The sequence below is a fragment of the Scyliorhinus torazame genome, chromosome 1 (genome assembly GCF_047496885.1).
Source record: "Scyliorhinus torazame isolate Kashiwa2021f chromosome 1, sScyTor2.1, whole genome shotgun sequence".
NCBI lineage: Eukaryota > Metazoa > Chordata > Chondrichthyes > Carcharhiniformes > Scyliorhinidae > Scyliorhinus > Scyliorhinus torazame.
Window position 1 is genome coordinate 100,863,818 of NC_092707.1, and position 24,115 is coordinate 100,887,932.

The 24,115-nt window shown below is 48.9% G+C and overlaps 1 protein-coding gene across 6 annotated transcripts in view; it reads left to right on the forward strand.

The window, feature by feature from the left end:
* The window catches only part of LOC140410498 (uncharacterized), a 199,608-nt gene that overhangs the window by 141,565 nt on the left and 33,928 nt on the right, over positions 1 to 24,115 (forward strand). For 5 of the 6 annotated variants that reach the window (XM_072498645.1, XM_072498682.1, XM_072498652.1 and 2 more), the window contains one exon: positions 4,499 to 4,585. The exons of the other annotated variant lie outside the window; for it this stretch is intronic. In XM_072498645.1, coding sequence (XP_072354746.1) covers positions 4,499 to 4,585 — 87 coding nt within the window. The remainder of the gene's footprint in view (positions 1 to 4,498; positions 4,586 to 24,115) is intronic. 6 annotated transcript variants of the gene reach the window in all.

The following is a 24,115-nucleotide window of genomic DNA, read 5'->3' on the forward strand; positions in this document are numbered from 1 at the left end:
TAGGTGCAAAAAGCAGAATCGGAATAACCATTACCTGACATCCCAATCCACATGCAGCAACCTATACCCACGGCTGTATCGTTTCTGTTTGTTGTATTAACATGTCACAGGAAAGGAATGGGGCTTTTAGCCAAGCAGGTCCATAACAAGTTATGCTTCACAATGGTCTCCTCTCTCGCTTCTTCTAACACTATCAACATATCCTCTTATTGCTTTATCCCTCGTATCTGGCGACCATCCCCTCTAGTGAGATCTGCCCTTGGCACTATCATATTTCTGATCCTTGTGCTGCCCCTCAGCCATCGTCTGAGAACATAGATATACACTGACAGCACCCAGCTCTACCTCAGCATCACCTTTTGACCCCTCCCCGTATCTGATTTGTCAGTGCTGTTTGTCAGATAATAATCGCTTATTGTCACAAGTAGGCTTCAATGAAGTTACTGTGAAAAGCCCCTAGTCGCCACATTCCTGCACCTGTTTGGGGAGGCTGGTACGGGAATTGAACCCGCGCTGCTGCCTTGTTCTGCAATACAAGCCAGTTATTGAGCCCACTGTGCTAAACCAGCCCCTATCTTGATATCCAGAAATTCCTTCCATGTGTATTGAGAAGATCCTAGCTACCCCATCCTCACTCTGCTCTCCCCAGCTACATCTCTGCTGCAGAAATCCTCATTGATACCTTTTCTGTGTCTAGACCCAGCTATTACAATGCTCTCCTGGCTGGTCTCCCACATTCCCCCCCCACAGAAACTTGACTCATGGAAAATTCTGTCTGCATCCTACCGCTCACTGGGTTCCATTGACCCCTGAGCTCACAGATCTATATTGGTTCAGACAATGCTACAATTACTAAATTCTTTCTTGTCAGTGGTCACAAACGCTGCAAGATTTTTTACACCTTGTTTTATTTCTAATCTTCCTCGGTATTGGCTACTGCAAATAGTTAGGGTTAGCCGTAAATTCTAAAATTGTTTTTCCAATTCTTTTGTCCAAGTTGTTTATGTCCTAGCACTGACCCTTGAGGAACACCACTTTCCCCATCCATCAGCCTGAGCAACTATCTTTAACCCCGACTCTGTTTTGTAGCTGATTTCATTTTGCTGCTTTGACCCCACATGCACTGACTTTAGTCATGAGTCCCGTTCAAGTAAGTACCATATTGGAGGCCTTTTTAAAGCTCATACATATTATATCCATTGCATTACCCCTGTCTACTCTGGTACGTCAAAGAATTCAGAAAGGTAGGGTAAGAATTAGTTTTCTTAAAAATCTGTGCTATCTCCCACCTCAACCAAACCAGCGATTTTATCCTCTCCAATTTCCAGTTCATTAATTATCTCCCCTTCATTTCCTTAATGAAATGTCTTAATATCCTTTATGATCTCTTCTAATATCATTTCTCCTTTTTACATACTGAGAGGAAATAATTATACAATATTTCTGCCATTTTCCTGGTATATCATGTGCATGCTTTAGTGGCAATATCCCTATCTAAGTTTTTCTTTGTAGATCTGTGGAACACTTTTCTATTTTCCTTGTAAATTTATTGCAGTCATTTTTTTGGCTTTCCTGTCCCATTTTGATATCTTTCCCAACCCTTTCTTCCCTTTTTTTTGTTTTTCTTTCTTTCATTGTTCCTGTACTTAATACATGCATTTAGATTGCATGGTTTCTGTATCTCAACTCACCCAGTGTTTTGCTATTGGCAGGATTATTATAATTGATTCTTCTATTTCTCACCTACTTGCTGCCCTGTGGCAACATCACCTGAAAACAGTGTTAGTTTTCACATGTACACTGATGACACCCAGCCCTATCTCACGAATCGTCTCTCTCAACTCCCACTATTGCTAAGCTATCAGACTGGACTATCGATCCAGTGCTGGATAAGCAGCGATTTCTCCCAATCAAATATTAAGAAGGCCAACACATTGTTTTCGGTCCCTGCTCCAACTTGCATTTCCGAGCTACAGACTCTATCCCGCTCTCTGGCAACTGTCTGACACTCTGACTCGTAACCTTGGTGTCATGTCTGGTCCCAGAATGAACTTCTAAACTCATATTCATACCATCACTAAGACCACCTATTTCCACTTCCTTAACTCATCTGTTGAAGCCCTAATTTAAGTGAAATCGCCATAGTCCCAGATGACCAGAGGCTGATTTCCCATTTTAGGGAGAGAGCTGACTGGCAGTGAAACCTGTGGATCACCACACCTCAGGTGAGGGGCAAGGTTGAGAAGGTGGGACCTTCATGAATGACCTCAGCCAGTATGGGAATTGAACCTGCGCTGTTGGCCTTCCTCTGCATCCTGAACCAGCTGTCCAGCCAACTGGGCTAAACTGCTCCCAAACCCTAATTTATGCCTTTGTTGACCATTAGACTTAACTATCCCACCACACTCCTGGCTGGCCTCCTACATTCTACCCTCTGTAAACCTGAGCTCATCCAAAACTCTGCTGCCCACATCGTAACTCACAGTGAATCCCATTCCCGTATCACCCCCGTGTTCTCTGACCTATATTGGATCCCAATCAAGCAATGTCTTGATTTTAAATCTCTCCTACTTGTTTTCAAATCCTTCCATGGCCTCGCCCCTCCCTATCTCTGTAATTTCGTCCAGCCCCACAAACTCCAAGGAATCTCCACTGCTCTAATTTTGTGCATCCCCTTTTAATTACTCCACCATTGGTGGTTGGGCCTTCAGCTTACCTGGGCCCAAGCTCTGGAATGCCCTCCCTACATCACTCCCCTCTATCTCATGAGTTCTTTGGATCAGTGCTTTATTTTTGTTCTACCTTAGTCAGTTTTTAATTCTCGTTTGCCTTATTTTTATTCTCATTCCCTTTTCGTTATAATTTTTTCCCCAATCTATTGTTTTGCCTTTGGTTTAAGAGTCTCTCGACCATTAGCTCAAATCTTATTTTGTGGCCACTATTGTCTAGATGCTCCCCTATGCTTATTTCTCTTACCTGTTCTGGTTCATTTCCTGTTGCTAGGTCATGCAATAATTCCACTCTCCCTGCACCTCTTGTACTGGGTAAGAAAGGAATCCTGTACAAACTCTTTCAAACTCCATTATCTTCTCTCTTTACCCTATTCTACCCTAGGGTAGTTGAAATTTACTCAATTCCTCGGTCTCCCAACATTTCTCCCTTCTCTTGAATGAATGAAATGAAATGAAAATCGCTGTTGTCACAAGTAGGCTTCAATGAAGTTACTGTGAAAAGCCCCTAGTCGCCACATTCCGGCGCCTGTTCGGGGAGGCTGCTACGGGAATTGAACCGTGCTGCTGGCCTGCCTTGGTCTGCTTTAAAAGCCAGCGATTTAGCCCAGTGTGCTAAACCAGCCCCTGCTATTCCCTCCTATTTGGTGGTGTTTCGTTATACCCCTATTAGTATGATTGATTCCTTTTGACCCGTGATCTTATTCCATGCCCATTGTTTCTATCTTAATGTTAGTTTGATCTTTTATTTTCTTACTGGTATTTCTGTTTCTAATTAATGCAACTGCTTTACCTCTTCCTTCCCAAATCTTTTCCAAACCAGTTCTATCCTGCAATGTTTAATATCCAGTCATTTAAGCAGCCATAATTTTGTTTCCCTATTATGTTGGGTTTCTCTTTGAGCTATTGTCTCCAGTTTCCCTGTTTTGTTTCAGATTCTGTGTATGTTGCCGTATGGGAATAAAATAATTTCATTATATAAATGGTCCCTATTGCTGTTTTCAAAACTGAGATTTTAACTCCTTATTCAGTTCAGCCTTGATCTAATTAGATGGCCGAATAGGCTTTTGGGGCTGGGGGGAGGGTGCTAATGGTTATTCTCCTGTTTAATGTCCTGCCTGCCCCTGCCATAGATGTTTACTCTTTTTTTAAACATGGTATGATCTTGATTCTAATCTCATTTTTTTTTTTCTTCAGGCTTGTGGTATTTCCACCAAATGTTTCTCTTCTTCCCCCCTACACACCGTTTTCCTTGTTTAAGACTTATGTTTGACCCTGTTTATCCTTTCTAAAATAATTTAAAATACAGGAGCTGGGGCAGCATGATGGCACAGTGGTTAGCACTGCAGCCTACGGCGCTGTGGACCCTGGTTCGAATCCCGGCCTTGGGTTACTGTCCATGTGGAGTTTGCACATTCTCCCCATGTCTGCGTGGGTTTCACCCCACAACCCAAAGATGTGCAGGTTAGGTGGATTGGCCACGCTAAATTGCCCCTTAATTGGAAAAAATAATTGGGTACTCGAAATTTATTTAAATAATATCAAAAATGACACTGATGTTAAAATGCTTCATCTAAACCTTGTATTCTGGTTCTGTATTTTGTGAAGTAGTGGTTTTTGAACTGCTGATTTGTGTCCGGCAAGTATAGCTGTTTCCCACCCTCCTGTGTCCTACGGTGACGCACTAGAGGAAGTCTTGCACCTTTCGCATCAGCATTTTCTTTTAGAGATTCGATGTACACATAATGAGCTTTTATTTGTTTATCCAGTTTCCATCCATCCAATCTCATCACTGGAAATGGAACCAATTTGTCTGAAGCAAAGTCGTTGCTAATTCTACAGGTCAATGAGAGGATGTAAGTGTTCCGACTATTTGTGTGGGTGCTGTGGACCGCTGGTTTTTCAGTAAAGGCAGACTTGCTATGGAACGCTGGTTTCTCAGTAAAGGCAGACGTTGTTATGGAACGCTGGTTTCTCAGTAAAGGCAGACGTTGTTATGGAACACTGGTTTCTCGGTAAAGGCAGACATTGCAATGGAACGCTGGTTTCTCAGTAAAGGCAGACGTTGCTGTGGAACGCTGGTTTCTCAGTAAAGGCAGTCGTTTCTAGGGAACGCTGGTTTTCCAGTAAAGGCAGGCGTTGCTATGGAACCCTCGTTTCTCAGTAAAGGCAGACATTGCAATGGAACGCTGGTTTCTCAGTAAAGGCAGGCGTTGCTATGGAAAGCTGGTTTCTCAGTAAAGGCAGACGTTGCTGTGGAACGCTGGTTTCTCAGTAAAGGCAGACGTTGCTGTGGAACACTGGTTTCTCAGTAAAGGCAGACGTTGCTATGGAACACTGGTTTCTCGGTAAAGGCAGTCGTTGCTAGGGAACGCTGGTTTCTGAGTAAGGCAGTCGTTGCTAGGGAACGCTGGTTTCTCAGTAAAGGCAGGCGTTGCTATGGAACGCTGGTTTCTCGGTAAAGGCAGACGTTGTTATGGAACGCTGGTTTCTCAGTAAAGGCAGGCGTTGCTATGGAACGCTGGTTTCTGAGTAAGGCAGTCGTTGCTAGGGAACGCTGGTTTCTCAGTAAAGGCAGGCGTTGCTATGGAACGCCGGTTTCTCGGTAAAGGCAGACGTTGCTGTGGAACGCCGGTTTCTCGGTAAAGGCAGTCGTTGCTAGGGAACGCTGGTTTCTCGGTAAAGGCAGACGTTGTTATGGAACGCTGGTTTCTCAGTAAAGGCAGGCGTTGCTATGGAACGCTGATTTCTGAGTAAGGCAGTCGTTGCTAGGGAACGCTGGTTTCTCAGTAAAGGCAGGCGTTGCTATGGAACGCTGGTTTCTCAGTAAAGGCAGACGGTGCTGTGGAATGCTGGTTTCTGAGTAAAGGCAGACGTTGCTGTGGAACGCTGGTTTCTCAGTAAAGGCAGACGTTGCTATGGAACGCTGGTTTCTCGGTAAAGGCAGACGTTGCTGTGGAACACTGGTTTCTCAGTAAAGGCAGACGGTGCTATCGAATGCTGGTTTCTCAGTAAAGGCAGGCGTTGCTGTGGAACGCCGGTTTCTCAGTAAAGGCAGACGTTGCTATGGAACGCTGGTTTCTCAGTAAAGGCAGACGTTGCTATGGAACACTGGTTTCTCCATAAAGGCAGACGTTGCTATGGAACGCCGGTTTCTCGGTAAAGGCAGTCGTTGCTAGGGAACGCTGGTTTCTCAGGAAAGGTAGACGTTGCTATGGAACGCCGGTTTCTCAGTAAAGGCAGACGTTGCTGTGGAACCCCGGTTTCTCGGTAAAGGCAGTCGTTGCTAGAGAACGCCGGTTTCTCAGTAAAGGCAGACGTTGCTGTGGAACGCCGGTTTCTCAGGAAAGGTAGACGTTGCTATGGAACGCTGGTTTCTCCATAAAGGCAGACGTTGCTATGGAACGCTGGTTTCTCGGTAAAGGCAGACATTGCAATGGAACGCTGGTTTCTCGGGAAAGGCAGACGTTGCTATGGAACACTAGTTTCTCGGTAAAGGCAGACGTTGCAATGGAACGCTGATTTCTCGGTAAAGGCAGACTTTGTAATGGAACGCTGGTTTCTCAGTAAAGGCAGACGTTGCTATGGAACGCTGGTTTCTCGGTAAAGGAAGACGGTGCTGTGGAACGCTGGTTTCTCGGTAAAGGCAGACGTTGCTATTGAACGCTGATTTCTCGGTAAAGGCAGGCGTTGCTATTGAACGCTAGTTTCTCCGTAAAGGCAGACGTTGCTATGGAACTGGTTTCTCAGTAAAAAAAAAATTTTTTATATAGATATTTTTATTAAGGTTTTTTTTTAAAATACATTTTATTGAAATTTTTCATTCACAATTTTTTCCCCTTACACATCAAACATAAAGAAAATTGAACAGTACAAGTAACATGATAACTACAATCTAATAAAGAGTAACTAACTAACATGGTAAACTAACCAAATAACATAAAATGAAACTTTCCCCTCCCCCCTCCCTCTCCTCCTCCTCCCCCCCACCCCCCTGGGTGGCTGCTGCTGGTCATCTGTCTTCCCTCTAACGTTCCGCTAGGTAGTCGAGGAACGGTTGCCACCGTCTGGTGAACCCTTGAGCCGATCCTCTCAGTGCAAACTTAAACTGCTCCAGTTTTATGAACTCCGCCATATTGTTTATCCAGGCCTCCAGTCCGGGGGGTTTCGCTTCCTTCCACATAGTAAAATCCTACGCCGGGCTACTAGGGACGCAAAGGCCACGACATCGGCCTCTTTCGCCTCCTGCACTCCCGGCTCTTCCGCAACTCCAAATAGAGCTAACCCCCAGCCTGGTTTGACCCGGACCTTCACTACCTTCGAAATCACTCCTGTCACTCCCCTCCAATACCCCTCCAGTGCCGGGCACAACCAAAACATATGTGTGTGGTTCGCTGGGCTTCCCCCGCACCTCCCACACTTGTCCTCCACTCCGAAGAACCTGCTCAACCTTGCTCCCGTTATGTGTGCTCTATGTAGCACCTTAAATTGAACCAGGCTAAGCCTGGCACACGAGGAAGAGGAATTTACCCTGCTTAGGGCATCAGCCCACAGACCCTCCTCTATCTCCTCCCCGAGCTCTTCTTCCCACTTTCCTTTCAGTTCGCCCACCAGCTCCTCCCCCTCTTCTCTCATCTCTCGGTATATCTCTGACACCTTGCCCTCCCCGACCAACACCCCCGAGAGCATTCTATCCTGGATCCCCTGTGTCGGGAGCAATGGAAATTCCCTCACCTGTTGTCTTGTGAACGCCCTCACCTGCATATACCTAAAGAAATTTCCCCGGGGCAGCTTATACTTTTCCTCCAACGCTCCCAAGCTCGCAAACGTCCCGTCTATAAATAAATCTCCCACCCTCCTAATTCCCAACTGGTGCCAGCTCTGGAATCCTCCATCCATCCTCCCTGGGGCAAACCTATGGTTGTTCCTAATTGGGGACCCCACCAGGGCTCCCAGCACACCTCTCTGTCGCCTCCATTGTCCCCAAATATTTAATGTTGCCGCCACCACTGGGTTTGTGATAAAATTTTTTGGTGAGAACGGTAGTGGCGCCGTCACCAGCGCCTCTAGACTCGTCCCTTTACAGGACTTTCTCTCTAATCTTTTCCACGCCGCTCCCTCTCCCTCTATCATCCATTTACGGATCATCACCACATTGGCGGCCCAGTAGTAGTCGCCCAAATACGGCAGCGCCAGTCCCCCTCTGTCTCTACTACGTTGTAAGAACCCCCTCCTTACCCTCGGAACTTTCCCTGCCCACACGAAGCTCGTGATGCTCCTGTCTATTTTTTTAAAGAATGCCTTAGTGATCTGTATAGGGAGACATTGGAATACAAATAGGAACCTCGGGAGGACCATCATCTTAATTGCCTGCACTCTGCCCGCCAGTGACAGTGGCTGCATGTCCCATCTTTTGAAATCCTCTTCCATTTGTTCCACCAGCCGAGTCAGATTGTGTCTGTGTAAGGTTCCCCAGCTCCTGGCTATCTGAATCCCCAAGTATCGAAAGTTTCTTTCCACTTTCCTTAAAGGCAGGCCATCTATCCCTCTACTCTGGTCCCCAGGGTGTATCACAAAAAGTTCACTCTTTCCCATGTTAAGCCTATATCCCGAGAAATCTCCGAACTCCCTCAATACCTGCATGACCTCTGTCATCCCCCCACTGGGTCCGTCACATACAGCAGTAGGTCATCCGCGTAGAGTGACACTCGGTGTTCCTCTCCCCCTCTAATCACCCCTCTCCATTTTCTGGAGTCTCTCAGCACCATGGCCAGTGGTTCAATTGCCAACGCGAACAGTAATGGAGATAGCGGGCATCCCTGTCTTGTTCCCCTGTATAGTCGGAAGTACTCCGATCTTTGCCGACCCGTGACCACACTTGCCGTTGGGGCCCCATAGAGGAGTTTGACCCAGCTAACAAACCCGTCCCCGAACCCCCTCAGCATCTCCCATAGATACTCCCACTCTACCCTATCAAATGCCTTCTCTGCATCCATTGCCGCCACTATCTCTGCCTCCCCCTCTGCTGGGGGCATCATTATCACCCCGAATAGCCGTCGCACGTTGACATTTAGTTGTCTCCCCTTTACGAATCCTGTCTGGTCTTCGTGCACCACCCCCGGGACACAGTCCTCTATCCTCGATGCCAGCACCTTTGCTAGCAATTTGGCATCCACATTTAGTAGTGAAATAGACCTATAGGACCCGCACTGCAGCAGATCTTTATCCCGCTTCAAAATTATCGATATCGTCGCCTCCGACATTGTCGGGGGTAGAGTCCCCCCTTCCCTGGCCTCGTTAAAAGTCCTCACCAACAGCGGGGCCAGCAAGTCCACATATTTTCTATAAAATTCCACCGGGAACCCATCTGGTCCTGGGGCCTTCCCTGTCTGCATGTTCCCCAGCCCTTTGGTAACCTCGTCCACCCCAATTGGTGCCCCCAGGCCTTCCACCTCCTGCTCCTCCACCCTCGGGAACCTTAATTGGTCCAAAAACTGCCGCATCTCCTCTTTTCCCTCCGGGGGTTGGGACCTATAAAGTCTTTCGTAAAAGTCTTAAACATCTCGTTTATCTTCCCTGCTCTCCGCACCGTAGCTCCCTTTTTGTCTCTAATTCCCCCTATCTCCCTCGCCGCTGTCCTCTTTCGCAGCTGATGGGCCAACAGGCGACTAGCCTTTTCCCCATATTCATATCTCATCCCCTGTGCCTTCCTCCACAGCACCTCCGCCCTCCTGGTGGTCAGAAGGTCGAACTCCGTCTGGAGTCGTCGTCTCTCCCTGTACAGTCCCTCCTCCGGGGTCTCCGCATATTCTTTGTCCATCCTTAAAATCTCCCCCAGTAATCTTTCCCTTTCCTTGGCCTCTGTTTTCCCTTTGTGGGCCCTGATGGAGATCAGCTCTCCTCTGACCACCGCCTTTAGTGCTTCCCATACCACTCCCACTCGGACCTCCCCGTCGTCATTGGCCTCCAGGTACCTCTCGATACATCCCCGCACCCTTCCACAGACTCCCTCATCCGCCAACAATCCCACATCTAATCGCCAGAGTGCACGCTGCTCCCTCTCCTCTCCTAGTTCCAGGTCCACCCAATGTGGGGCATGATCCGAGATAGCTATGGCTGAATACTCAGCTTCTTCCACCCTCGAGATCAACGACCTTCCCAAAACAAAAAAATCTTCCGGGAGTACACCTTGTGAACATGGGAGAAGAAGGAGAACTCCTTGGCCTTCGGTCTAACAAATCGCCATGGATCCACTCCCCCCATTTGGTCCATAAACCCGTTAAGCACCTTGGCCGCTGCCGGCCTTCTTCTGGTCTTAGATCTGGATCTATCTAACCCTGGGTCCAGCACGGTGTTGAAGTCGCCCCCCGTTATCAAGTTTCCTACCTCCAGGTCCGGTATACGTCCCAGCATCCGCTTCATGAATCCCGCATCATCCCAATTCGGGGCATATACGTTAACCAACACGACCTCCATTCCCTCCAGCCTGCCACTCACCATCACATATCTGCCTCCACTATCTGCTACAATGCTCCTAGCTTCGAATTATACCCGTTTCCCCACCAGTATGGCCACCCCTCTACTCTTTGCATCCAGCCCTGAATGGAACACCTGTCCCACCCATCCTTTCCTTAACCTAACTTGGTCCGCCACCTTCAGGTACGTCTCCTGGAGCATGGCCACGTCTGCCCTCAGTCCTTTCAAGTGCGCGAACACTCGGGCCCTTTTAATCAGTCCATTTAGGCCTCTCACGTTCCACGTGATCAGCCGCACTGGGGGGCTACCTGCCCCCTTCCCGTGTCGACTAGCCATCACCTTCTCTAGGCCAGTCCCTCGTCCCAATTCCGCGCTCCCACTCGTTCCCTAGGTGGCGCATTCCAGCCCCGACCACCCACTCTTTAGCCAGTTCCTCTTTGATTTCTGCAGCAGCAACCCAGTTATCCCCCCCCCCCCGCTAGATCCCCATCTAGCGTGATTGCTCCCCCCATATTACTTCCGAAAGTCAGCTGACTTCAACTGACCCTGGCTTCTCCCGCTCACTCCTTGACCCCCCCGTGTGGGGAACTCCCATCTACCTTGCACCTATCTTCCCGCCATCACCTTTCTGGCACGGGAACAAGGACAGTAGGCTCCATATTCTCTGTAGCTGTCCCGCCCCTTGTGGCGCAGCTCCCTCACCCGCCCCACTCCCATTCTTCATCCTCCGCCTATGTCTCTTCTTTCCCCCCACCGACGCCCACATTTCTTAGTGTCCCCCTCCTTCCCAATTTACATCTCTATATACATCGACAGTGACATTTCCCTCTAATATCAGTCCCTCAGTTCCGATCCAGTTTCTCGTCTTTAATAAAGGTCCATGCTTCTTCCGCCGTTTCGAAGTAGTGATGTCTCTCCTGGTACGTGACCCATAGTCGCGCCGGCTGCAGCATCCCGAACTTCACCTTCTTGTGTAGCACCTCCTTGGCTCGATTAAAACTCGCCCTCCTTCTTGCCACCTCCGCACTCCAATCCTGGTACACCAGTACCACCGCATTCTCCCATCTACTACTCCGTACCTTTTTGGCCCATCTCAGAACCACTTCTCTATCTTTAAAGCGGTGAAATCGCACGATTGTCACCCTAGGTAGTTCTCCCGCCTTTGGTCTCCTCGCAGGGACCCGATGAGCCCCCTCCACTTCTAAGGGGCCCGAAGGGGCCTCAGCTCCCATCAGCGAGCTTAGCATCGTGCTCACGTAAGCCCCGCAGTCCGCTCCTTCCACTCCCTCGGGGAGACCCAGGATCCAAAGGTTCTTCCTTCGTGCTGTTTTCTAGAGCCTCAATCCTTTCAATGCACTTTTTGTGGAGCGCCTCGTGCGTCTGTGTTTTGACCGCCAGGCCCAGGATCTCGTCTTCATTATCTGTCACCTTCTGCTCCACCACGCGGAGCTCTGTCTCCTGGGTCCTTTGTGCCTCCTTAAGCCCCTCAATTGCCTGTAGCATCTCCTTCTTAAGTAGCTCCACACACCGTCTTAAGAATTCGTCTTGCTCGGGCCCCCATGTCGCCTGGGCTTTCTCCGCCGCCATTTTGCTTCTTTTTTCCTCCTGTCCCTATCGTCGAGGATTCTTCGCGATGTAGCCGCTGCCGCCGATATTTTTCTCTTTCGTTGGGGGGGACTCCCTGTTAACTCACCCCACACCGGATTTCGTCCTGAAAAAATTCCCCGTTGGGGCTCTTAAAATAGCCCGAATTTCCGTTTGAGCTGGAGCCGCCAAAACATGCTGCTTAGCTGGGCATCGCCGCAACCGGAAGTACTTTATTAAGGTTTTTTAACAACACAATTTTTCCCCCTTACAAATAATAACCCCCCCCCCCCCGTAACAAGATAACGCAATATCACCCTGAGCAAGATCTGTACATGGCAAGATGGTATATTTACATAGCTTTATACACTGGCTCTTGGCCGCACGTACCATATCTCCCCACCCTCCATGCCATCTCCCGCTCGTCCATCCCCTCAAACAATCTCTCCCCCTCCCCACCCCCTCCCCCAGGGTTGCTGCTGCTGCTGACCAACCTTCTGGTTTCTCCGTAAAGGCAGACGTTGCTATGGAACGCTGGTTTCTCAGAAAAGGCAGACATTGCAATGGAACGCTGGTTTCTCAGTAAAGGCAGACGTTGCTATGGAAGCTGGTTTCTCAGTAAAGGCAGGCGTTGCTATGGAAAGCTGGTTTCTCGGTAAAGGCAAACGTTGCTATGGAACGCTGGTTTCTCAGTAAAGGCAGGCGTTGCTGTCGAACGCTGGTTTCTCGGTTAAGGCAATTGTTGCAATGGAACGCTGGTTTCTCGGTAAAGGCAGACGTTGCTATGGAACGCTGGTTTCTCAGTAAAGGCAGGCGTTGCTGTCGAACGCTGGTTTCTCGGTTAAGGCAAATGTTGCTATGGAACGCTGGTTTCTCGGTAAAGGCAGACGTTGCTATGGAACGCTGGATTCTCGGTAAAGGCAGACGTTGCTATGGAACGCTGGTTTCTCAGTAAAGGCAGGCGTTGCTGTCGAATGCTGGTTTCTCGGTTAAGGCAATTGTTGCTATGGAAAGCTTGTTTCTCGGTAAAAGCAGACTTTGTAATGGAACTCTGGATTCTCAGTAAAGGCAGACGTTGCGATGGAACGCTAGTTTCTCGGTAAAGGCAGGCGTTGCTATGGAACGCTGGTTTCTCCGTAAAGGCAGACGTTGCTATGGAACGCTGGTTTCTCAGTAAAGGCAGACGTTGCTATGGAACGCTGGTTTCTCGGTAACGGCAGTCATTGTTATGGAATGCTGGTTTCTCGGTAAAACCAGACGTTGCTATGGAACGCTGATTTCTCGGTAAAGGCAGGCGTTGCTATGGAACGATTATTTCTCGGTAAAGGCAGACGTTGCTATGGAACGCTGGTCTCTCGGTAAAGGCAGTCGGTGCTGTGGAATGCTGGTTTCTCGGTAAAGGCAGACGTTGGTCTGGAACGCTCATTTCTCGGTAAAGGCAGGCGTTGCTATGGAACGCTGATTTCTCGGTAAAGCCAGATGTTGCAATGGAACGCTGGTTTCTCAGTAAAGGCAGGCGTTGCTATGGAACGCTGGTTTCTCAGTAAAGGCAGACTTTGTAATGGAACGCTGGTTTCTCAGTAAAGGCAGGCGTTGCTATGGAACGCTGGTTTCTCAGTAAAGGCAGACTTTGTAATGGAACGCTGGTTTCTCAGTAAAGGCAGGCGTTGCTATGGAACGCTGGTTTCTCAGTAAAGGCAGACGTTGCTATGGAACGCTGGTTTCTCAGTAAAGGCAGACTTTGTAATGGAACGCTGGTTTCTCAGTAAAGGCAGGCGTTGCTATGGAACGCTGGTTTCTCAGTAAAGGCAGGCGTTGCTATGGAACGCTGGTTTCTCGGTGAAGGCAGACGTTTCTATGGAACGCTGGTTTCTCGGGAAAGGCAGACGTTGCTATGGAACGTTGGTTTCTCGGTGAAGGCAGACTTTGTAATGGAACGCTGGTTTCTCAGTAAAGGCAGACATTGCAATGGAACGCTGGTATCTCGGGAAAGGCAGACGTTGCTATGGAACGCTGGTTTCTCGGTGAAGGCAGACTTTGTAATGGAGCGCTGGTTTCTCAGTAAAGGCAGACGTTGCTATGGAACGCTGGTTTCTCAGTAAAGGCAGGCGTTGCCATGGAACGCTGGTTTCTCGGTAAAGCCAGATGTTGCAATGGAACGCTAGTTTCTCGGTAAAGGCAGACGTTGCAATGGAACGCTGGTTTCTCAGTAAAGGCAGACATTGCAATGGAACGCTGGTCTCTCGGGAAAGGCAGTCGGTGCTATGGAACGCTGGTTTCTCAGTAAAGGCAGACTTTGTAATGGAACGCTGGTTTCTCAGTAAAGGCAGACATTGCAATGGAACGCTGGTTTCTCAGTAAAGGCAGACGTTGCTATGGAACGCTGGTTTCTCGGTAAAGGCAGACGTTGCTATGGAACACTGGTTTCTCGGTGAAGGCAGACTTTGTAATGGAGCGCTGGTTTCTCAGTAAAGGCAGGCGTTGCTATGGAACGCTGCTTTCTCGGTAAAGGCAGACGGTGCTGTGGAACGCTGGTTTCTCGGTAAAGGCAGACGTTGCTATGGAACGCTGATTTTTCGGTAAAACCAGACGTTGCTATGGAACGCTGATTTCTCGGTAAGGGCAGGCGTTGCTATGGAACGCTGATTTCTCGGTAAAGGCAGTCGGTGCTGTGGAATGCTGGTTTCTCGGTAAAGGCGGACGTTGCTATGGAACGCTCATTTCTCGGTAAAGGCAGACGTTGCTATGGAACACTGGTTTCTAGGTGAAGGCAGACTTTGTAATGGAGCGCTGGTTTCTCAGTAAAGGCAGACGTTGCTATGGAACGCTGGTTTCTCAGTAAAGGCAGGCGTTGCTATGGAAAGCTGGTTTCTCGGTAAAGGCAAACGTTGCTATGGAACGCTGGTTTCTCAGTAAAGGCTGGCGTTGCTGTCGAATGCTGGTTTCTCGGTAATACCAGACGTTGCTATGGAACGCTGATTTCTCGGTAAAGGCAGGCGTTGCTATGGAACGCTGATTTCTCGGTAAAGGCAGACGTTGCTATGGAACGCTCATTTCTCGGTAAAGGCAGGCGTTGCAATGGAACGCTGATTTCTCGGTAAAGCCAGATGTTGCAATGGAACGCTGGTTTCTCAGTAAAGGCAGACTTTGCAATGGAACGCTTGTTTCTCGGGAAAGGCAGTCGTTGCTATGGAACGCTGGTTTCTCGGTGAAGGCAGACTTTGTAATGGAACGCTGGTTTCTCGGTAAAGGCAGACGTTGCTATGGAACACTGGTTTCTCGGTGAAGGCAGACGTTGCTATGGAACGCTGGTTTCTCAGTAAAGGCAGACGTTGCTATGGAACGCTGGTTTCTCGGTAAAGGCAGTCATTGTTATGGAATGCTGGTTTCTCGGTAAAACCAGACGTTGCTATGGAACGCTGATTTCTCGGTAAAGGGAGGCGTTGCGATGGAACGATTATTTCTCGGTAAAGGTAGACGTTGCTATGGAACGCTGATTTCTCGGTAAAGGCAGGCGTTGCTATGGAACGCTGATTTCTCGGTAAAGGTAGACGTTGCTATGGAACGCTGATTTCTCGGTAAAGGCAGGCGTTGCTATGGAACGCTGGTTTCTCGGTGAAGGCAGACTTTGTAATGGAACGCTGGTTTCTCAGTAAAGGCAGACATTGCAATGGAACGCTGGTTTCTCGGGAAAGGCAGACGTTGCTATGGAACGCTGGTTTCTCAGTAAAGGCAGACATTGCAATGGAACGCTAGTTTCTCGGGAAAGGCAGACGTTGCAATGGAACGCTGGTTTCTCGGTGAAGGCAGACTTTGTAATGGAACGCTGGTTTCTCAGTAAAGGCAGACATTGCAATGGAACGCTGGTTTCTAAGTAAAGGCAGACGTTGCTATGGAACACTGGTTTCTCGGTAAAGGCAGACGTTGCTATGGAACGCTGGTTTCTCGGTGAAGGCAGACTTTGCAATGGAACGCTGGTTTCTCAGTAAATGCAGGCGTTGCAATGGAACGCTGGTTTCTCGGTAAAGGCAGACGTTGCTATGGAACGCTGGTTTCTCAGTAAAGGCAGACGTTGCTATGGAACACTGGTTTCTCGGTAAAGGCAGACGGTGCTGTGGAACGCTGGTTTTTCGGTAGAGGCAGACTTTGTAATGGAACGCTGGTTTCTCGGTAAAGGCAGACGGTGCTGTGGAACGCTGGTTTCTCGGTAAAGGCAGACGTTGCTATGGAACGCTGGTTTCTCAGTAAAGGCAGACGTTGCTATGGAACACTGGTTTCTCGGTAAAGGCAGACGTTGCTATGGAACACTGGTTTCTCGGTGAAGGCAGACTTTGTAATGGAGCGCTGGTTTCTCAGTAAAGGCAGACATTGCTATGGAACGCTGGTTTCTCGGTGAAGGCAGACTTTGCTATGGAACACTGGTTTCTCGGTAAAGGCAGACATTGCTATGGAACACTGGTTTCTCAGTAAAGGCAGACATTGCTATGGAACGCTGGTTTCTCAGTAAAGGCAGACGTTGCAATGGAACACTGGTTTCTCAGTAAAGGCAGACGTTGCTATGGAACACTGGTTTCTCAGTAAAGGCAGACGTTGCAATGGAACGCTGGTTTCTCGGTGAAGGCAGACTTTGTAATGGAACGCTGGTTTCTCAGTAAAGGCAGACGTTGCAATGGAACACTGGTTTCTCAGTAAAGGCAGACGTTGCTATGGAACACTGGTTTCTCAGTAAAGGCAGACGTTGCAATGGAACACTGGTTTCTCGGTGAAGGCAGACTTTGTAATGGAACGCTGGTTTCTCAGTAAAGGCAGACGTTGCAATGGAACACTGGTTTCTCGGTGAAGGCAGACTTTGCAATGGAACGCTGGTTTCTCAGTAAAGGCAGACTTTGTAATGGAACGCTGGTTTCTCGGTAAAGGCAGACGTTGCAATGGAACGCTGGTTTCTCGGTGAAGGCAGACTTTGTAATGGAACGCTGGTTTCTCAGTAAAGGCAGACGTTGCAATGGAACACTGGTTTCTCGGTGAAGGCAGACTTTGCAATGGAGCGCTGGTTTCTCAGTAAAGGCAGGCGTTGCTATGGAACGCTGGTTTCTCAGTAAAGGCAGACGTTGCTATGGAACGCTGGTTTCTCAGTAAAGGCAGGCGTTGCTATGGAACGCTGGTTTCTCGGTAAAGGCAGACGTTGCGATGGAACGCTGGTTTCTCGGTAAAGGCAGACGGTGCTGTGGAACGCTTGTTTTTCGGTAAAGGCAGACGTTGCTATGGAACGCTGATTTTTCGGTAAAGGCAGGCGTTGCAATGGAACCCTCGTTTCTCAGTAAAGGCAGACATTGCAATGGAACGCTGGTTTCTCAGTAAAGGCAGACGTTGCAATGGAACGCTGGTTTCTCGGTAAAGGCAGACGTTGCTATGGAACATTGGTTTCTAGGTGAAGGCAAACGTTGCACTGGAACGCTGGTTTCTCGGTAAAGGCAGACGTTGCTATGGAACACTGGTTTCGCGGTGAAGGCAGACTTTGTAATGGAGCGCTGGTTTCTCAGTAAAGGCAGACATTGCAATGGAACGCTGGTTTCTCAGTAAAGGCAGACTTTGTAATGGAGCGCTGGTTTCTCAGTAAAGGCAGACATTGCAATGGAACGCTGGTTTCTCAGTAAAGGCAGGCGTTGCTATGGAACGCTGATTTCTCGGTAAAGGCAGACGGTGCTGTGGAACACTGGTTTCTCAGTAAAGGCAGGCGTTGCTATGGAACGCTGATTTCTCGGTAAAGGCAGACGTTGCTATGGAACGCTAGTTTCTCGGTAAAGGCAGACGTTGGTATGGAACGCTGGTTTCTCGGTAAAGGCAGACGGTGCTGTGGAACGCTGGTTTCTCAGTAAAGGCAGACGTTGCTATGGAACGCTAGTTTCTCGGGAAAGGCAGACGTTGCTATGGAACGCTGATTTCTTGGTAAAGCCAGATGTTGCATGGAACGCTGGTTTCTCGGTAAAGGCAGACGTTGCTATGGAACGCTGGTTTCTCAGTAAAGGCAGACATTGCAATGGAATGCTGGTTTCTCGGTAAAACCAGACGCATCTATGGAACGCTGATTTCTCGGTAAAGGCAGGCGTTGCTATGGAACGATTAATTCTCGGTAAAGGCAGACGTTGCTATGGAACGCTGGTCTCTCGGTAAAGGCAGTCGGTGCTATGGAACACTGGTTTCTCGGTGAAGGCAGACTTTGTAATGGAGCGCTGGTTTCTCGGTGAAGGCAGACGTTGCTATGGAACACTGGTTTCTCGGTGAAGGCAGACTTTGTAATGGAGTGCTGGTTTCTCAGTAAAGGCAGGCGTTGCTATGGAACGCTAGTTTCTCGGGAAAGGCAGACGTTGCTATGGAACGCTGATTTCTTGGTAAAGCCAGATGTTGCAATGGAACGCTGGTTTCTCGGTAAAGGCAGACGGTGCTATGGAACGCTGGTTTCTCAGTAAAGGCAGGCGTTGCTATGGAAAGCTGGTTTCTCGGTAAAGGCAAACGTTGCTATGGAACGCTGGTTTCTCAGTAAAGGCAGACGTTGCTATCGAAAGCTGGTTTCTCGGTAAAGGAAAACGTTGCTATGGAACGCTGGTTTCTCAGTAAAGGCAGGCGTTGCTGTCGAACGCTGGTTTCTCGGTTAAGGCAGACGTTGCTATGGAATGCTGATTTTTCGGTAAAGGCAGACATTGCAATGGAACGCTGGTTTCTCAGTTAAGGCAGACGTTGCACTGGAACGCTGGTGTCTCGGTAAAGGCAGACGTTGCTATGGAACGCTGGTTTCTCGATAAAGGCAGACGTTGCTATGGAACACTGGTTTCTCGGTGAAGGCAGACTTTGTAATGGAGCGCTGGTTTCTCAGTAAAGGCAGACGTTGCTATGGAACGCTAGTTTCTCGGGAAAGGCAGACATTGCTATGGAACGCTGATTTCTTGGTAAAGCCAGATGTAGCAATGGAACGCTAGTTTCTCACAAAAGGCAGACGTTGCAATGGAACGCTGGTTTCTCAGTAAAGGCAGACGTTGCTATGGAACGCTAGTTTCTCACTAAAGGCAGACGTTGCAATGGAACGCTGGTTTCTCAGTAAAGGCAGACATTGCAATGGAACGCTGGTTTCTCGGGAAAGGCAGGCGTTGCTATGGAATGCTGGTTTCTCGGTGAAGGCAGACTTTGTAATGGAACACTGGTTTCTCGGTAAAACCAGACGTTGCAATGGAACACTGGTTTCTCGGGAAAGGCAGACATTGCTATGGAACGCTGATTTCTTGGTAAAGCCAGATGTTGCAATGGAACGCTAGTTTCTCGCTAAAGGCAGACGTTGCAATGGAACGCTGGTTTCTCAGTAAAGGCAGACATTGCAATGGAACGCTGGTTTCTCGGGAAAGGCAGACGTTGCAATGGAACGCTGGTTTCTCGGTGAAGGCAGGCGTTGCAATCGAATGCTGGTTTCTCAGTAAAGGCAGACGTTGCTATGGAAGCTGGTTTCTCAGTAAAGGCAGGCGTTGCTATGGAAAGCTGGTTTCTCGGTAAAGGCAAACGTTGCTATGGAACGCTGGTTTCTCAGTAAAGGCAGGCGTTGCTGTCGAACGCTGGTTTCTCGGTTAAGGCAATTGTTGCAATGGAACGCTGGTTTCTGGGTAAAGGCAGACGTTGCTATGGAACGCTGGTTTCTCAGTAAAGGCAGGCGTTGCTGTCGAACGCTGGTTTCTCGGTTAAGGCAAATGTTGCTATGGAACGCTGGTTTCTCGGTAAAGGCAGACGTTGCTATGGAACGCTGGATTCTCGGTAAAGGCAGACGTTGCTATGGAACGCTGGTTTCTCAGTAAAGGCAGGCGTTGCTGTCGAATGCTGGTTTCTCGGTTAAGGCAATTGTTGCTATGGAAAGCTTGTTTCTCGGTAAAAGCAGACTTTGTAATGGAACTCTGGATTCTCAGTAAAGGCAGACGTTGCGATGGAACGCTAGTTTCTCGGTAAAGGCAGGCGTTGCTATGGAACGCTGGTTTCTCCGTAAAGGCAGACGTTGCTATGGAACGCTGGTTTCTCAGTAAAGGCAGACGTTGCTATGGAACGCTGGTTTCTCGGTAACGGCAGTCATTGTTATGGAATGCTGGTTTCTCGGTAAAACCAGACGTTGCTATGGAACGCTGATTTCTCGGTAAAGGCAGGCGTTGCTATGGAACGATTATTTCTCGGTAAAGGCAGACGTTGCTATGGAACGCTGGTCTCTCGGTAAAGGCAGTCGGTGCTGTGGAATGCTGGTTTCTCGGTAAAGGCAGACGTTGGTCTGGAACGCTCATTTCTCGGTAAAGGCAGGCGTTGCTATGGAACGCTGATTTCTCGGTAAAGCCAGATGTTGCAATGGAACGCTGGTTTCTCAGTAAAGGCAGACGTTGCTATGGAACGCTGGTTTCTCAGTAAAGGCAGACTTTGTAATGGAACGCTGGTTTCTCAGTAAAGGCAGGCGTTGCTATGGAACGCTGGTTTCTCAGTAAAGGCAGGCGTTGCTATGGAACGCTGGTTTCTCGGTGAAGGCAGACGTTTCTATGGAACGCTGGTTTCTCGGGAAAGGCAGACGTTGCTATGGAACGTTGGTTTCTCGGTGAAGGCAGACTTTGTAATGGAACGCTGGTTTCTCAGTAAAGGCAGACATTGCAATGGAACGCTGGTATCTCGGGAAAGGCAGACGTTGCTATGGAACGCTGGTTTCTCGGTGAAGGCAGACTTTGTAATGGAGCGCTGGTTTCTCAGTAAAGGCAGACGTTGCTATGGAACGCTGGTTTCTCAGTAAAGGCAGGCGTTGCCATGGAACGCTGGTTTCTTGGTAAAGCCAGATGTTGCAATGGAACGCTAGTTTCTCGGTAAAGGCAGACGTTGCAATGGAACGCTGGTTTCTCAGTAAAGGCAGACATTGCAATGGAACGCTGGTCTCTCGGGAAAGGCAGTTGGTGCTATGGAACGCTGGTTTCTCGGTGAAGGCAGACTTTGTAATGGAACGCTGGTTTCTCAGTAAAGGCAGACATTGCAATGGAACGCTGGTTTCTCAGTAAAGGCAGACGTTGCTATGGAACGCTGGTTTCTCGGTAAAGGCAGACGTTGCTATGGAACACTGGTTTCTCGGTGAAGGCAGACTTTGTAATGGAGCGCTGGTTTCTCAGTAAAGGCAGGCGTTGCTATGGAACGCTGCTTTCTCGGTAAAGGCAGACGGTGCTGTGGAACGCTGGTTTCTCGGTAAAGGCAGACGTTGCTATGGAACGCTGATTTTTCGGTAAAACCAGACGTTGCTATGGAACGCTGATTTCTCGGTAAGGGCAGGCGTTGCTATGGAACGCTGATTTCTCGGTAAAGGCAGTCGGTGCTGTGGAATGCTGGTTTCTCGGTAAAGGCGGACGTTGCTATGGAACGCTCATTTCTCGGTAAAGGCAGACGTTGCTATGGAACACTGGTTTCTAGGTGAAGGCAGACTTTGTAATGGAACGCTGGTTTCTCAGAAAAGGCAGTCGTTGCTATGGAACGCTAGTTTCTCAGTAAAGGCAGGCGTTGCGATCGAATGCTGGTTTCTCAGTAAAGGCAGACGTTGCTATGGAACGCTGGTTTCTCAGTAAAGGCAGGCGTTGCTATGGAAAGCTGGTTTCTCGGTAAAGGCAAACGTTGCTATGGAACGCTGGTTTCTCAGTAAAGGCTGGCGTTGCTGTCGAATGCTGGTTTCTCGGTAAAACCAGACGTTGCTATGGAACGCTGATTTCTCGGTAAAGGCAGGCGTTGCTATGGAACGCTGATTTCTCGGTAAAGGCAGACGTTGCTATGGAACGCTCATTTCTCGGTAAAGGCAGGCGTTGCAATGGAACGCTGATTTCTCGGTAAAGCCAGATGTTGCAATGGAACGCTGGTTTCTCAGTAAAGGCAGACTTTGCAATGGAACGCTTGTTTCTCGGGAAAGGCAGACGTTGCTATGGAACGCTGGTTTCTCGGTGAAGGCAGACTTTGTAATGGAACGCTGGTTTCTCGGTAAAGGCAGACGTTGCTATGGAACACTGGTTTCTCGGTGAAGGCAGACGTTGCTATGGAACGCTGGTTTCTCAGTAAAGGCAGACGTTGCTATGGAACGCTGGTTTCTCGGTAAAGGCAGTCATTGTTATGGAATGCTGGTTTCTCGGTAAAACCAGACGTTGCTATGGAACGCTGATTTCTCGGTAAAGTGAGGCGTTGCGATGGAACGATTATTTCTCGGTAAAGGTAGACGTTGCTATGGAACGCTGATTTCTCGGTAAAGGCAGGCGTTGCTATGGAACGCTGATTTCTCGGTAAAGGTAGACGTTGCTATGGAACGCTGATTTCTCGGTAAAGGCAGGCGTTGCTATGGAACGCTGGTTTCTCGGTGAAGGCAGACTTTGTAATGGAACGCTGGTTTCCCAGTAAAGGCAGACATTGCAATGGAACGCTGGTTTCTCGGGAAAGGCAGACGTTGCTATGGAACGCTGGTTTCTCAGTAAAGGCAGACATTGCAATGGAACGCTGGTTTCTCGGGAAAGGCAGACGTTGCAATGGAACGCTGGTTTCTCGGTGAAGGCAGACTTTGTAATGGAACGCTGGTTTCTCAGTAAAGGCAGACATTGCAATGGAACGATGGTTTCTCAGTAAAGGCAGACGTTGCTATGGAACACTGGTTTCTCGGTAAAGGCAGACGTTGCTATGGAACGCTGGTTTCTCGGTGAAGGCAGACTTTGCAATGGAACGCTGGTTTCTCAGTAAATGCAGGCGTTGCAATGGAACACTGGTTTCTCGGTAAAGGCAGACGTTGCTATGGAAACGCTAGTTTCTCGGTAAAGGCAGACGTTGCTATGGAACGCTGGTTTCTCGGTAAAGGCAGACGTTGCTATGGAACGCTGGTTTCTCAGTAAAGGCAGACGTTGCTATGGAACACTGGTTTCTCGGTAAAGGCAGACGGTGCTGTGGTACGCTGGTTTTTCGGTAGAGGCAGACTTTGTAATGGAACGCTGGTTTCTCGGTAAAGGCAGACGGTGCTGTGGAACGCTGGTTTCTCGGTAAAGGCAGACGTTGCTATGGAACGCTGGTTTCTCAGTAAAGGCAGACGTTGCTATGGAACACTGGTTTCTCGGTAAAGGCAGACGTTGCTATGGAACACTGGTTTCTCGGTGAAGGCAGACTTTGTAATGGAGCGCTGGTTTCTCAGTAAAGGCAGACGTTGCTATGGAACGCTGGTTTCTCGGTGAAGGCAGACTTTGCAATGGAACACTGGTTTCTCGGTGAAGGCAGACTTTGCAATGGAGCGCTGGTTTCTCAGTAAAGGCAGGCGTTGCTATGGAACGCTGGTTTCTCAGTAAAGGCAGACGTTGCTATGGAACGCTGGTTTCTCAGTAAAGGCAGGCGTTGCTATGGAACGCTGGTTTCTCGGTAAAGGCAGACGTTGCTATGGAACGCTGGTTTCTCGGTAAAGGCAGACGGTGCTGTGGAACGCTTGTTTTTCGGTAAAGGCAGACGTTGCTATGGAACGCTGATTTTTCGGTAAAGGCAGGCGTTGCAATGGAACCCTCGTTTCTCAGTAAAGGCAGACATTGCAATGGAACGCTGGTTTCTCAGTAAAGGCAGACGTTGCAATGGAACGCTGGTTTCTCGGTAAAGGCAGACGTTGCTATGGAACACTGGTTTCTAGGTGAAGGCAAACGTTGCACTGGAACGCTGGTTTCTCGGTAAAGGCAGACGTTGCTATGGAACACTGGTTTCGCGGTGAAGGCAGACTTTGTAATGGAGCGCTGGTTTCTCAGTAAAGGTAGACATTGCAATGGAACGCTGGTTTCTCAGTAAAGGCAGACGTTGCTATGGAACGCTGGTTTCTCAGTAAAGGCAGGCGTTGCTATGGAATGCTGATTTCTCGGTAAAGGCAGACGGTGCTGTGGAACACTGGTTTCTCAGTAAAGGCAGGCGTTGCTATGGAACGCTGATTTCTCGGTAAAGGCAGACGTTGCTATGGAACGCTAGTTTCTCGGTGAAGGCAGACTTTGCAATGGAACACTGGTTTCTCAGTAAAGGCAGACATTGCAATGGAACACTGGTTTCTCACTAAAGGCAGACGTTGCTATGGAACACTGGTTTCTCGGTGAAGGCAGACTTTGCAATGGAGCGCTGGTTTCTCAGTAAAGGCAGGCGTTGCTATGGAACGCTGGTTTCTCAGTAAAGGCAGACGTTGCAATGGAACACTGGTTTCTCAGTAAAGGCAGACGTTGCTATGGAACACTGGTTTCTCGGTGAAGGCAGACTTTGCAATGGAGCGCTGGTTTCTCAGTAAAGGCAGGCGTTGC